We start from the raw sequence: 14,277 nt of genomic DNA, 5'->3' as shown, positions 1-14,277 counted from the left end.
GTGGAGGTGCAGCCACGTCAGGGTGGCTCGAGGCAGCAGCACAAGCCAGGCCTGCTTGCCCAGCCCCAGGTCCCCTGGATCCCAGGAACCACTGGGCATATCCTCTCCCTGCCCCAGAGGTGGCCTCAGCAGGCTTTTTAGGGTGACAGGAGCTGACTTGACCCTCACCAGACCTGCTTTCTTTCCTCAGGGAAGGGTGTGGTGTGGGCAGAGAGTCCGGGCTTCGAGTCAGGCAGGTCTCACGCAGATGCTAGCTTTGCTGCCGGCCAGCCATGTGACCTCTGTGCACAGCTGGGTCCTGTCCGTAAAGTGGGAATACCAGTGTGATGAGGAGGCCATGCCCTCAGGCCTGGAACGAGGGCTCGGCACAGGGCCTGGCATATAGTAGGCCCAATGAGTGTCAGTTATGGTCACTGTCATTCATAATAGTGGTAGCCCCGGTAGCCTCTCAGTGCCAAGGCGGCTACTCCCAGAGGCTCAGGGAGGAGTCCATTGTAGAGGCGGGAGCACCCTGCTTAGTCCAGAAAGCTCACCCTCCACAGCAACCCTCCGTACACCTGCCTCAGTCTACTCATCTTCAGAGTAGGTCACTGCTTGGCTGGAGGCCTAATGGAGAGCTTGGGGAGAGACCCTGTCCACGTCTCTTGATATCCAGGGAAGGAGAGCCTGTGTGGCAGCCCTGCTCACGAAGCCCCTCCTCTCCCTCCTTTTGGGGAACCCATGACCCTCTCTTCCATGAAATCTAACCCCCTCACATCCCCCAGCTCTGAGAGTGACTCTCCCAGAGTTCCCAAATTTCCTGGCTTGGGGCTCTCCCTGACCTCAGACTCTTTCTCTTCCAGGAGGAGTGATGGGCAGAACCAGCGCTTCCCTCAGGCACTAGACCTGTCACGAGTGAACTTAGTTCCCTCCTATACTCCTTCACTCTACCCTAAGGTAAGTGTCCCCCTCCATACCTACGGCCCCTGGTCTGCCCCCTACCTCCGACACATGCCCAGGGCTGGGAAAGGCCCACGAATGACTTTTGGGCAAAGGTAAAATGGGCAGATGCTGATGGGGTTTAGCTCCTAAGGGGTTGCCACTCCTGAGCCCTGGGTGAGCCTGGTGCAGTCGCAAAGGTTGAACCTGGGTCTGTAGACTGTTGTGGGGAAGGGCTTAGGGCAAATCTAAGCAAAACAGCTGGTAATAAACCAGCCCCCCAGCTATCTTCATCATCTCTACAATCAACGTCACCATCAGTCTCCTCATCTGTAAACCAGGCGCAATGAGAGGACCCACTTCACAGGGTCATTGTGAAGATTACTGCAAAGTACAGACAGGGCGGCCCGGGCACAGCATCCGACACAGAGTGAGAGCCCTGTCAACGAGCCCCTATCATTATCATTAAAATCAAACGTTTGACCAGTGCCTGCTTCATGCCAAGCCATGTGCTGGGTGCCAAGGGACCAGAAACCAATCTGATACAGATCCTGCTCTCAAGGAGCCACAGTCCAGTAAAGCAACAGATAACTGAACAACGTATGCAGAACATCAAATAGCAGAAATAACCGCTAATATTTATTGAGACTTACTGTGTGCCAAATGAGTACTTAATGCTTTATTTGCAGTATTTCATCTCATCCTTGAATTATGTGATAGCTACTATAATCAGTCCCATTTTGCAGATGAGAAAATTGAGGCTCAGAGAGGTTCAGTCACTTGCCCAACTCAGGTTGGATGTGGTGGGGCCACGACCGGATGCAAGCTGTCTCACCAGAGGGCCTGGTGTTAGGGCCTCTCTGATGCAGGGGTGATAAGTTCTCACTTTTGCAGTACTTTTTGCAGTTTCTAAAGCACATCCACAGACTTCATGCCACCTGGTCCTTTTAGTAAACCTTGGGTAGTAGGCATTCTCTAGTTGAGGATGCAGGAGCTCAGAGAAGTAAAGTGGTCTTCCCAAGGTCACACAGCCAGAAAATAGCAGAGGCAAGATCCACCAGGCTCCTCTCCAAGAGCTCTGGCCTGGAATAAAGGCCAGGCACCTTGCCTAGGCTGGGAGGGCAGATGGCCAAGGAATGGTGTCCATGTGTGGGACCACCACCTCCATGGGGGTCCCACGTAGGGCTGCTGGGAGCAGCAGAAGGAGGTTCCTGAGACCGACTCCTGTTTTCTCTGTCTGGGCAACAGCCCAAGACTAGGGCATGTGGATCCGGGGCTTGGCAGGAAGGGAGAGGCTCAATGGCAGCCCTCACTTGACAGCTGGGTTCATGAATGAAGCTCCCAGTCCCTCTCCCCCTGAGTATCTCAGGAGGAGCCCTGGGTTCTCACCAACGGCTGTGTGCCCTTGGGCCACAGCTTCCCCTCCCTGGGCCTCAGTCTTCCCATCAGGAGACTAGAGAGAGCGCAGGCCATCGCCGTGGGCCCTGCCTGCTAGACAGCCTGGGGTTGGCCTTCTCAGATTATTGAAAAGCTGCCTGTCCTCAGGCTTCCTGGCTTCCACCCAGTCTGGCTAGAAGCCTCCGTTTGTGCCAACACAGCTCAGAGAGTGGGCTCCGAACCTCCCCTTCCCGACAGCCCACCCCCACCTCAGAATCAAGAGAGTCTGTGGATCATCCTCCTTTGACAGGAGAGGAAGCCAGGGGCTAGAGAGACTGAATGATTCATCTGGGGTCTCCAGCAAGCCGATGCTGGGCTGAGGGAAGCCAGGCCTGTGATATCTTCTCCATCCTCCCCCGCCCGGTGCCCCTACCTCTGTGCACATTCATAACATTGATGGCATCTGTCTGAAGGGCAGGTGGCCTTCCTCTGCCAGTGGGCAAATCCCTGCCCCTCTCTTGGCCTCAGTTTCCTCATCTGTAAAACAGGTGACAGTTTCTTCTCTACCCACCTTGCCAGCTTGCAATTAATTGGGTGAAAGTACTTTGGAAAGTAGAAATTAGGAAGTTGAGCTCTTATCATTACATTCCCAGGGCTGGACAGGGCACCCAGAAGGGACATTCTCCTCCCTTCAGGCCCCACATTTGTACAGGCATCGAGCTACCCAGGACGCTCCTTCCCTCCCCCCTACGGGGGTTTCTCCACCCGGGGATTCAGAAACCTTCACACACATATGTACACAGCCTACCCACACCTACATATGGGGACATAGTTACAGACACAAAACACACAGCCACAGCCAGGGGTCTGTAAATATATTCAGAGACTTGCACATGTATACATGCATGAGACACACATGTCCAAACACAAATTCCCATACCCAGGCATTCCCATACACACACAGAAAGACAGTATGCCCACGTATATACAGCCACATCCGGTTGTGGAGTCTCACATGCACGCACACATGGCTGCACGCATATGTGCACACACCTTCCACACCACGTGGCACACAGCCATCTCTGGTGCTGTGAGCCGGTCTCGCCTCCCCCGGGGGCAGTGTGGGAATGGATGTTTCTCTGGCTGGATTTCAATGGGTGCCCGGAAGTGTTCAGGCCTGGAAGTGGCTGCATAAATCAATATTTGCTGTTGTTAATTATTAAAACCAAAGCTACACCGTATCTGGAACACACATCTCCAGAGTTCCTGCTGGCTCTCCAGGCCCAAGCCTGATTCAAGGCCAGGGCTAGGGGGAAAGGGAGGGCACAGTGCTTTCCTTCCAGGAGCCCTTGGCTCTGGGGCTGGAGGGTGGTGGGCAGCTGCTGGCAGCTGTTTCAGGAAGCTGAACAGAGGTATGGCTCTGAGCTGGTGGGCAGCCCTGCCTCCGCAACATCCAAAGCAGCTGTGTCTCCTTGGCCACAGTTCAGGAAGCATTTGCTGTGTTCCCAACATCTGTCTGGAGGAAGCAGAAGCAAGGCCCTGTCCCTGTCCCTGCTGTACGGCTATACCAGGCCAAGGACACAGTGCAGAGTCAGCTGGAAGGGCCTACAGAGGCCTTATATTTTACAGATGGGGAAACTGAGGTCCAGAGAGGAGGCAGGGACTCACTCAAGGCCACTCAGCAAGTTGTAGCTAGTATCCACATGTCCCAAAATCTACCTGGGCCCTTTCCTCCATACCACGGGCCTGGCAGCCCCTCCCTAGGTGCTTTGGCCATCTACCCCAGGATCTGGAGCAGCTAGGGCGGGGGAAGGGACGGGGCAGGCCAGCCACTGTCAGGCATGGGAAGCAGGGTGGAGGAGAGGAGGAGGAAAAGGGAGAGACCCCAAAGAGTAGCACCAGGTCTTTATCTGGATTCCACTTTGACTTCTTCCTGACTGCGTGGTCTCGGGCAAACTATTTCACCTCTTGCAACCGGTTTCTCATCTGTATAATGGAGATGACATTTGTACCTCTTTCTCGGGCTGTGACGAGATTACGACACATGCGAAGGACCCAGCATTAAGTAGGTGCTCAGGAAAAGCCCTCTGTCTGCAAGGTAACCCAACCCCGTCCTTGATGCCCTCAGGCGGGGTATCCAGAGCCTGGGAAGATGGAGAAGGTGAGGTGGGGGCGCGCTGAGGAGAGCCGAGCGGGCGGCCCCCGGCGGGGAGTCCGAGGAACCCAAAGCATCTAGCGCTCCGACTGGAGCGCGCAGGCGCAGCGTCCCCGGGCCGCGGGCCGGGCCGCCCCCGGGGGGCGTGGCGTCAGCGCCCCCGCCCCGCCCCGCGCCGCGCCGCCCGTACCTGGCGTCCCGCCCCCTCCGGGCCCGTCCGTGGGGCTAGCCCATCGCAGGCAGCGCTGCCGCCGGGAGCCCGGAGCGCGGAGTTCGGCGCTGTGGGGCACGGAGCCGGGCGCGCGCGGGCCGGGAGCCGGCCGGGCCAGCAGAAGTGCCGCCTGGGCGGGGGCCGGGCCGGGCCGGGCTCAGCATGGCACAGCCGCGGCCCCCTGCGCCCCCCGGCCGTCCGCGGAGGGGCTCGCTGCCCGCGGGGGCCGGCTGGCAGGTGAGGACCCGGGCGGGGCGGCGTGGCGGAGGGACCCCGGGGCTGGGTCACCCCAACTGCTGAGGAGCCGGGCCGGCTCTGCCCCAGCCAGGGCGGGCGCGCAAGGCTCCATCATGGTGGGCGTGTGAGCTTCTGGGCTGACAACGGCCACGGGGCACACCCCTACCCTGGGGTCCCGGACCCTGGGGCTCTTGCAGTGGCCTCCCGAGTGGCACTGTAGCTCTGGGCTGCAGCCGCAGGATATGTGTGGGCGCGTGCTACTGTCGGGACCACTTTACCCTGCCCCTGCCCCGTTTGGGGGGCTCCGAATGCTCCAGGGCCACTTTGTGGTGGTGCTGGCATGTGGGGCACCCCCCATCTGGGCCCCATCTCTCAGAGCCCTCGCATGTGTCAGGGCGTCTGCTGCTCCCTGTGAGGCTGTAGCTGTGGGTGTTGCTTGTTGCTGTGTGTACACTCTGGGTGACAGGACCATGTGTCAGTGTTTATGTGACTGATTCCCAGTGCAACAAAGCTTATTAGAGTGTTCCTGGCTACGTTTGGTCACCCTGAGTGGGGTGTCTTAATGGGGGACATTAATGCACCCATCATTACTGTGACCCTTTGGAGCCATGCCCAGCTGAGATTATGTGGCTGACCTGGTCACAGAAGCCAAAGTTGCTGTCATACAGTGTGTTGTGTTGACGGGCATGTTTGTCTGCCTGGACTTCATGTGTGTGTCTGTGGTTTCTGCTGTAACTGCCTGCGGAATTGTCGCTTTCAAATGCAGAGGTGTTGGGTGTGACCATAGGGGACCATGGGTCAGGGTGTCCCATGGACTCCTGTGGTGGGTTTTACAAGGTGGGTCTTGCCTCTATGGGCAGGCCTCACGGCGTGCAGATTTACACGGGCTTGTATCTTGTGACCTTTCCCAGGGCTCTGTGTGTGTGTGCAGGTGAGGGCTGTGTGAGGTTCAGACCGTGTCCCTCATCCTTGGGGATTATCTACCCCAGCATTTGCTGGATACCTTTTGAGTCTCATTCACTGTTGTTATGTGACCCTGCCGAGGCATGCAGGGCTTGTAGCTGTGAGTGGGGCTGCGTCTGGGTCAGCCTGGACACACCCGCCTGCCTCTGTGGCTGTGTGTTGTCATGCCTCTTGTTCTCACACATGAGAGTGGTTTGTGGTGTTACTGTAGCTTTGTGTGCAGTTACTGGTGTGCAGACCCGTGCAGGTGTGGGTTTGCATTTGTGTGTGTATCTCTCCTGGTACTTGGACCTGCATGTGTGTGAGTGGGTGTGCTCCTGTGTAACTCAGAACGCCAACATGTGTATTTGTGTGTTAGTATATAGTTCTAAGAATCACTGTGCACAGTCCCCATTGTATGTGTTTGTGTGTGTTGTTTTCTTGGTACATGAAACATGTATAGGCTGCAGTGGGACTTTAAATATTGCTGTGCAGGCTTCTGTGTGTGTGAGCAGGAGGGGAGGGAGAGAGATGGAGAGAGAGAGAGAGAGAGTGTGCATGCTTCCTGGTGTACAACTCCGTAGCACATGTGTCAGCAGGAGCCGCCTGAGCTGAGCCTTGGAGGGGCAGGGGGAGGGTCACCATCCTGGAGACTCTGGGGGCTTCCCAGGCCCAGCCCTGAGCCGGGCCAGCCGGCAGGGATGCCGCCTTCCAGGAAGGCTCACAGGGAGTTGGCCCTGGAGAGGCCAGGGCTGCCAAGCGCAGCTGGCAGACACCGGATTAACTCTGCGTGTGCCCTGGCTCACCTCGGGAGAGGCTAGCTCGAGCGTGCGAGGGTTCAGCTGGTTCATGCGCAGATGCTGGGCCGGTGGACATCCCAATGTCCTCTCCTCTGAAGCGCCCCCAGCTCACTCTACTTGGAGAGGGGTGGGCTGTCTGAGCAGTGGGCTGTGGCCTGGTTGACTGAGCCTTGCCCCCTTCCGGGAGAGGTGGGGAGAAGCACAGACCCCTCCTGGGGATCCAGGATGGGCTCGTCTCTGCGGCCGGGACTTGGGGCTACCTGTCCCTCCCCAAGGGTAGCAGCCTGTCAGGGAGCAGGACTGAGTGGGTGGGTGGCCCTGGCCCTGGGCCCTGGGCTCTGGGCTCACCCCACTTGGCAGTTGACCAGACTACGCGGGTCTCCCACACAGAGCCCCCTCCCACAGTGCTCCCGCCACTCCCACTTGCTGCTCAGACAGGTGCCTCGATCACTGATCAGAGCTGGTGGGACCCGGAGGGCCGGGGTGGGTGGAGGCTCCTCTGAGGCTTGGCAGGATCAGCTGACCTCGCTCTCCTCTGTCTGTTGCAGAACACAGATCTATTTGAGATGATTGAAAAGATGCAGGTGAGGATGGCTCTGTGGCCTGTTCTGGGGAGCCACAGAGCTGGCTGGGCTGGGGCTGGGGGGCCCTTGCTGCATCTCCAGCCCTTCACCTCTCTGAGGACAGGCCACGCCAGTAGAAGATGGTGGCTACTGATTATCCAGGATCCTCTGTCTGAAGGTCAGGGTAGAGGATGCCCAACCCTCTCCATCTAGGCTCCCAGCTCCCATCCCTGTGTGGAACTGCAACGGGGCTGGGGTCAGATCATCAACCCACTCCACAGACACACACTGCCCCTCACCCAGTGAGAGACACCACAGGCTTTGCGGTGGGGGGCCCAGGTGGAATGGAGCTGGAGGAGGGGACAGACGCTGGGGGCCTGTCAGCCAGAGACTGTGCTGCAGGAGTGGGAGGTATTACCCCTACACCCTCCACCCCCCAGCCTCATCTGCTTTTCACATAGGTATGCACTGGGAGGTGGGCAGGGGGTGCTGGGGTGGGAGTGCCTTGAATACTCTCTCAACTTCGATGCCTCCTGTTTCTCTTTCTGTCTTCTCTCTCCAATGCCTCCTAGTTCTCTGTCATTCTGTCTCATCTCTGCCTCTCCCTCCCCCTCTCTCCCTCAACACATATCTGTGTAGATAACAGCCCCCCCCAGCTCACACAGTGGCGTGTGCACCTCCCCTGCCCCCACCCCAGCGGCACGTGCATTCCCGCAGAGTCCGCAGCCCTCCCTGAGGCTGCCAGCCTCCAGCCCCAGTCACTACCAGGACAGCCAGCCCTTCAGAGAGGCCCAGGGCCCCCAGCCAGCTAGCACCCTGCCCTGGGAGTACCCCAATCTTCGTGGCCCACCTCCTAGGGCTTTCCCCTTGCACGCCCTGGGGAGGGGAGGCAGTGCCTGGCGGCGGGCCTAGGAGAGTGTAACAGTGCTGCCTTCTCTTCCAGGGAAGCAGGATGGATGAACAACGCTGCTCCTTCCCGCCGCCCCTCAAAGTAGGTGGGCCTGGCAGTCTGCCTCCCTCTCTAGGGGGTGGAGGGGATCTGGGAAGTGCTGCCACCACTGCCCATCAAGCAGGAAATCCATCCCCTTTCAGGAAGTAGTCTTACAGTGTGCCAGGTGTGGGGGCCACAGCCGCGAGTGGGGTAGACCCAGCCCCTGCCCTCTAGGAGTTCTGTGATGAGGAGAACCCCTCTCTTACTAGAGGGCTGGGGCCTCTATTCTAGCTCCTCCTCTCTGTCTTCTTCACCGCTGCAGATTCCCCCTGCTTCTCCAGGCGTCCCCACCCCAAACTCTCATCTCTCAAAGCCCTCATCTCTCAAAGACAGCTGCTGCCAAATGTTTTCCCTGAAACCAGTGATGACCAGCAGTTGCAGGAAGACTCCAACCCAGGCCCTAGGAGACTTATGAGCTCCTGCTCCATGAAGCTGCTGTCTGGATGGGGAGGGAGTGATAGGGACGCAGGCCTGGGTACCCCCCAGCCACTGGTGAGGAGACTGACCGGAGGCGGGGCACCCAGGGAGATGAGGGGGAGGCTCTTAGTTTTGACCCACTTTTCTTAGCATATGGTTCTTGGTGACTTGGGACCCCAGAGACCCTAGAAGACCAGGCCTGGTAGAGTGGGCCCAGGGCTGCAGGGTGAGGGTTAGAGGAGGGTGCATGGGCAGTAAGCCTGATGCTGTCTTCAGGGCAGAGGTCCTCACACCAGCAGTCAGTGCCACCTGGGAGCCTGTGAGAAATGTGCATTCTCAGACCCCGCCCAGACCGCTGCATCCAAAGCTCTAGGGTGGGGTGCAGCAACCCATGTTAACAAGCCCTCCAGGCAGTCCAGTGGTTTCTTCTGGGGAGGCAGTGAGCCCTCCTTTCCCCAGGCAAAGAGAACCCCAGAAGATGCCAGCACTCAGCACGCTAAGCCTGCCTCAGCCCGTGCCCATCTGTAAGAGGCGATGAGGCCAGGGCCCCATCCACACCCTGAGCCCTGAGGCTGGCCAAGCAGAGGCGAGCGCTGGGGGGCCTGGAGGATGGAAAGATGGAGAGACCCTTGCCCTGTTTGTGTTTTGCAGACAGAGGAGGACTACATTCCTTACCCGAGCGTGCACGAGGTACGCGATAGACCCCCGTGTCCACCCTTACCCGAGCCCAGGAGGCACTTACACAGGGCTTCTAGAAACAGGTCCTCCTCCTTAGGAGCCTGACCCGCGGGCCTTGCTGCAGGCTGGAGACTTAATTTCCAGGCCCAAGACCTCAGAGCCCATTTGAAACCTTAGGCCTTCTGAGCCAAATGTTCCAGCTTCCTGGGCCAAGGTCATGCTCCAGCTCTATCTGCCCCCACACCCCCTCTTGGAGACTTGGGTCTCGGCACTGTCTGGGTCTGGCTGAGGGAAAGGGCTAGAGCAGAACCCTGGGGCCCACACAGCCTCTGGCCTGTCCCCTCATATCCCTCAGCCATGACAGAAGTGGCTCCAGGTCTAAGTTGGGAGGGTGTCCCGGGGTCCCCAGTGGGGTACAGTGTGGGGTGGCTCTCAGCTGAGTCCCTCCTCAGGTCTTGGGGCGAGAAGGACCCTTCCCCCTCATCCTGCTGCCCCAGTTTGGGGGCTACTGGATTGAGGGCACCAACCACGAAATCACCAGCATCCCCGAGACAGAGCCGCTGCAGTCGCCCACGACCAAGGTGAAGCTCGAGTGCAACCCCACGGCCCGCATCTACCGGAAGCACTTTCTCGGCAAGGTGGGTGGCCGGCTGGTGTAGCGGGGCTGGCTGGGGTGGGTCACAGTTCAGCCCCACTCGAGGCTAGGCCTGGGAGGGAGCAGAACCCATGGGCCAGGGCTGGGTGACAGTCCTAGAGCCCTGAGTAAACATGCTCCCACCACACACACTCCCAGTCCCCAGGGAACTCGCATGGCGGAATCTCTTGTTCATTCAACAAACATTGATTGCAAAGGCAGCATTATGGCATAGTGGTTCATGGCAGAGACTCTGCCAGGGCTTGAATCCTGGCTCTGCCAGCCACTACACAGGACATCGGGCAAATCGCTTAACTTCTCTGTGCCTCATCTTCTAATCTGTGAAAATGGTGGTTGGTGGTGATGATACCCACCTCATGAGGCTGCTGTGAGGCTTCAGTGAGCTGTTATCTGTCAGGTCTTTACAGTGGCGTCTGGGACAGAGTAAGTGCTCAGTCAGGGGTGGCAAATAATGAGGACAGGCCGTGTGCCTGGCCCTGTTCTAGGCACCAGGTATACAGCAGCCAACACAATAGACCCAGCCCCTCCCTTCGGGCAACTTGGAGTTAGGGGAACAGTAACGTCATGGATTGATGCAGCCCCTGCCCCGCCACCAGCACAGAGCAGGGACCCTGTCCAGCAACCACTTGTCAGAGTATTGAGGGAGCCGAGGGGAGGTCCCGTGCCAGGAACGTGTGTGTCAGGTTGCAGGCCAGGTGCTGTCTTTTTGTCAGCGTAGAGCCAAAATGAGGAAGTGTGTCGTGGACTCTGGAGCCTCATGGCATGTGTGGGAATCTTGGCTCTTCCATTAACTGATAGTGTGACCTTGGGTAAGCTATTTAACTTTCTTCATCTGTGAAAATGGGGATAATAAAAGTACAGGCAAAGCTTCTAGAACCATGCCTGGCACATGGTAAATACTCAGTTAATGTTAGCTGTTGTCACGTCTTCATAATTACTTGGTGATATCAGGATTATTCTGTTTTTGCAGAAGAGGAAACCGAAGCTCAGATAGGTAAATGATTTAGTCAAGGTCACACAATGACTAAGCCTGGGAATTGAACCAGCTTTGGCTGACCTTCCATTAAGATGCACGGGAGAGATCATGCTCCTAGCCATTGTGTGTGTGTGTGTGTGTGTGTGTGTGTGTGTGTGTGTGTGTGTGTTGGGAAGAGGGGGTGACTACTTGGGGATTGGGAAGCTGTGTGACCTCAGTCTGGGCCTGGGCATTGGCCTGACTCTGGGAGACACTGGTGCTAACCAGTGGAGTTAGGGGAGGATCCATCGTGACTGAGACTAAACCAGCAAGCCAGGTTCAGGAGCCTTTGCCTGGGAACAAACCCAGAACCCAGCATGGAATTCCACTTCCCAGCTGAGCTCTAGAGGTGGAGAGAGACCTGCATCCTAGGCATCTGCTGTCCAGAGGTTCCCAGCTGGGTCTGGCAGGTGGTTGGATCTGGGGATACTGTGTGTGCCAGACACATGGTTGGCACTCAGAAAAGTTTGTTGAAGGAGTGACAAGTGACAGATGAAGGTAGGAACAGATGAAGGTAGTGGACCTTGAGTGCAGTAGGATCTGAAGAAGTGCAGGTTGGAGGGTCAGAAGAGGTGGCTGGGCGCCGTGGCTTATACCTGTAATCACAGCACTTTGGGAGGCCGAGGCGGGCAGATCACTTGAGGTCAGGAGTTCAAGACCAGCCTGGGCAACATGGCAAAACCCCATCTCTACTAAAAATACAAAAATTAGCCAGGTATGTTGCTGGGCGCCTGTAATCCCAGTTACTCAGGAGGCTGAGGCAGGAGGATCGCTTGAACCCAGGAGGTGGAGATTGCAGTGAGCTGAGATGGTGCCACTGCACTCCAGCCTGGGCGACAGAGCAAAACTCTTATCTCAAAAAAAAAAGAAGAGGTCTCATGTCCAGGATCAGATTAGCAGTACTGAGGGGAGAAGCCCCAGGGCTGGCAGAACGGCAGGGCCCCTTTCTGACTCTAGGTGGGGTAACGGGGGAAGCAGCCAGGTGCTCAGACACTGGACCCTATCCTGGCAGATGGTGGAGGTTATGATGACTTTGGGCGTTGACTTTCTGCAACCCTGAGCCTGCTCTCCCACTGTGTCCCGGGGGCTCCTCTGGGCTTGGGGGTGTCCAGGGAAACTCCCTGCTCCCTGGACTTCCCGGCCGAGTGCCTCCTTATCAAGTGCCTGCCACTCCCTCTCTGCTGGACGGTGTCAAGCATTTGGGGGTTTCTGCCACTTTGTGCCCAGGCAAGGCTGGGGGACTCTTCCCCGGGTCCATTGAGAATGCCCCTGAGCTACGGATTCATGGGGCACGTCCGCTGGCCCCTGCCTCTGTCTGCTCCTGGCCTCTGAGCACAGGTGTTCATGTTTGAACAGGATTTACTTCTAGGATGATTCCTGGGGCGGGTGTGGCCAGGCAGCCAGCTCCACTCCCAGAGTTTGGGCTAGGGCTGGGGCTGGGGTTGGCAGGGGGAGCCCGGGGCCAGGCTGGGTGGTGTCTCCCTGAACTTCCAGCCCTCGGCTTTGAGACTTCCCCACCTGGAGGTGCCAGCCCTGGGCTCCTCTCTAGGGGTGCCATCCCTGCAGCAGCCACCCCTGATACTCTTCGGGTGTCTTCCCAACCCTGCGCCCTCTCTTCCAGGTGAGACAGGAGGGCGGAAACCTGCCTGGCCAGCCGCCCTGTGTGTTGTGAGATGTTTCGCTTCCTGTTTCTCACGGGCCCTGGCTTCAGGGGCCACAGAGTCACAGGTTGGGCAATCAACTTTTGCTCATTGAACACCTGCTGGGTGCCCAGCCCTGAAAAGGGCCAAGGCTGAAGACAGGCATGGAGATCCGAATATGGTCCCGACTCGATGAGCACCCAGAGATCCAGTGTTACTACCCACCCTCACTGAACTGAGCCAGGCACTTCGTCCCTTTCAGTCCTGGCCGCCACCAAAGTACAGGGCTCCCTCCTATTTGGCAGACTAGGAAAGCAAGGCACAGAGAGGCCAAGTGACTTCCTCAGGCTGCTCAGCTGGTCAGTGGCAGAGGGGGGCTTTGAGTGCCGGTCTGTCTGACGTGGGATCTGCTATCAGCCGTAACACCTGCTATGGGCGAAGGACCGCCCCCCCATCTGGGAGTGGGTTGGCTTTCTGGCCTGGTTTCAGGAAGCCCCGTGCTCAGCCTCACCCACTCCCCTGGACCCCACCTCCACTGCAGGAGCATTTCAATTACTACTCACTGGACACTGCCCTCGGCCACCTTGTCTTCTCACTCAAGTACGATGTCATCGGGGACCAAGAGCACCTGCGGCTGCTGCTCAGGTGAGGGTGGTGGGGGAGTCCTGAGATGGCAGGAAGGGCTGAGGCCTTAGAATCTAAGAGCCCATCTCATTTGACCCACTCTCTTCATCAAGGCCCAGAGAGGGGCAGGGATTTGCCTGAGATTGCACAGCAAGTTAGTACCCGAGTCAGCCTGATACCCATCATCACCTCTGGTCCTCGCTGTGGTCCACCCCCTTCTGGCCTTACTTTGTGGGGGGTGGGGTTCCTGTTTTCCTTTCCTAGGCCTTCACCATGTGACTTTCTCTTCCCAGGACCAAGTGCCGGACATACCATGATGTCATCCCCATCTCCTGCCTCACCGAGTTCCCTAATGTCGTCCAGATGGCAAAGGTGAGGCCTCCGCTCCCCTGAGCTTCCCTGGCTGGCCTCGCAGATGGGCACCTGTGGGGCTTCAGCTCTGCCTCCGTGTGCCCCCTTCAGCCGTAGGCCCTTGCCCTGGGCTGCTGCCCTATCCTGAGGCCGTCTCTCACGTGTTCCCACCGTGTCTTGGGCTACCATGTGTTCTCCCGGGCCCCCGTCCCCTGCCTGTGTGCTTTTGGTTTTCTCTATAGCACCCTCAGATCTCAGGGGACCTCCGTTCCCTAAGCAACAGTGAACCCCGAGTCCTGCTTTAGCTTTGGCCATTCCCAGCATGGCTCCTCCCCAAACCTTGACCAGGGAGGCCCAGGCAGCCCCGTCTCTCCTCCCTGGCCCCAGGCCTCACGCCCCTCCCTTATCTCCTCCTGCAGCTGGTGTGTGAAGACGTCAATGTGGATCGGTTCTATCCTGTGCTCTACCCCAAGGTATGACTGGATCTGGGCACAGCTCACTGAGGAGGGTGGGAGAGTAACTGGAAGACTGAGCATTTATTAAGCACCTTCTGTGTGCCAGGTACTTTCCCCAGGTTCTCTCATTTAATCCTCACAATAACCCTGTGAAGTCCACAATTTGCAGAAGAGGAGCCACCGAAAGGGCCTGTGCCTTACCCCAGGGTGCACAGCAGATAAGGAGGGCCTGCATTTAAGCCTAGGTT

The 14,277-nt window shown here is 57.9% G+C and overlaps 1 protein-coding gene across 21 annotated transcripts in view; it reads left to right on the top strand.

The window, feature by feature from the left end:
• Nucleotides 1-14,277, top strand: part of RAP1GAP (RAP1 GTPase activating protein) — a 74,147-nt gene that overhangs the window by 42,672 nt on the left and 17,198 nt on the right. For all 21 annotated transcript variants that reach the window (XR_007725748.1, XR_007725747.1, XR_007725751.1 and 18 more), the window contains 8 exons: nt 843-936; nt 7,189-7,224; nt 8,147-8,194; nt 9,263-9,301; nt 9,742-9,927; nt 13,141-13,244; nt 13,517-13,595; nt 13,994-14,047. Coding sequence is in view for 14 of the 21 variants with exons in the window: in XM_050790834.1 (XP_050646791.1) it covers nt 843-936; nt 7,189-7,224; nt 8,147-8,194; nt 9,263-9,301; nt 9,742-9,927; nt 13,141-13,244; nt 13,517-13,595; nt 13,994-14,047 (640 nt within the window). In the remaining 7 variants the exon portion in view is untranslated. The remainder of the gene's footprint in view (nt 1-842; nt 937-7,188; nt 7,225-8,146; nt 8,195-9,262; nt 9,302-9,741; nt 9,928-13,140; nt 13,245-13,516; nt 13,596-13,993; nt 14,048-14,277) is intronic.

Source organism: Macaca thibetana, chromosome 1, assembly GCF_024542745.1.
Source record: "Macaca thibetana thibetana isolate TM-01 chromosome 1, ASM2454274v1, whole genome shotgun sequence".
Lineage (NCBI taxonomy): Eukaryota > Metazoa > Chordata > Mammalia > Primates > Cercopithecidae > Macaca > Macaca thibetana.
The sequence above is the reverse complement of the archived record's forward strand: the minus strand, read 5'-3'. Positions and strand labels throughout refer to the sequence as shown.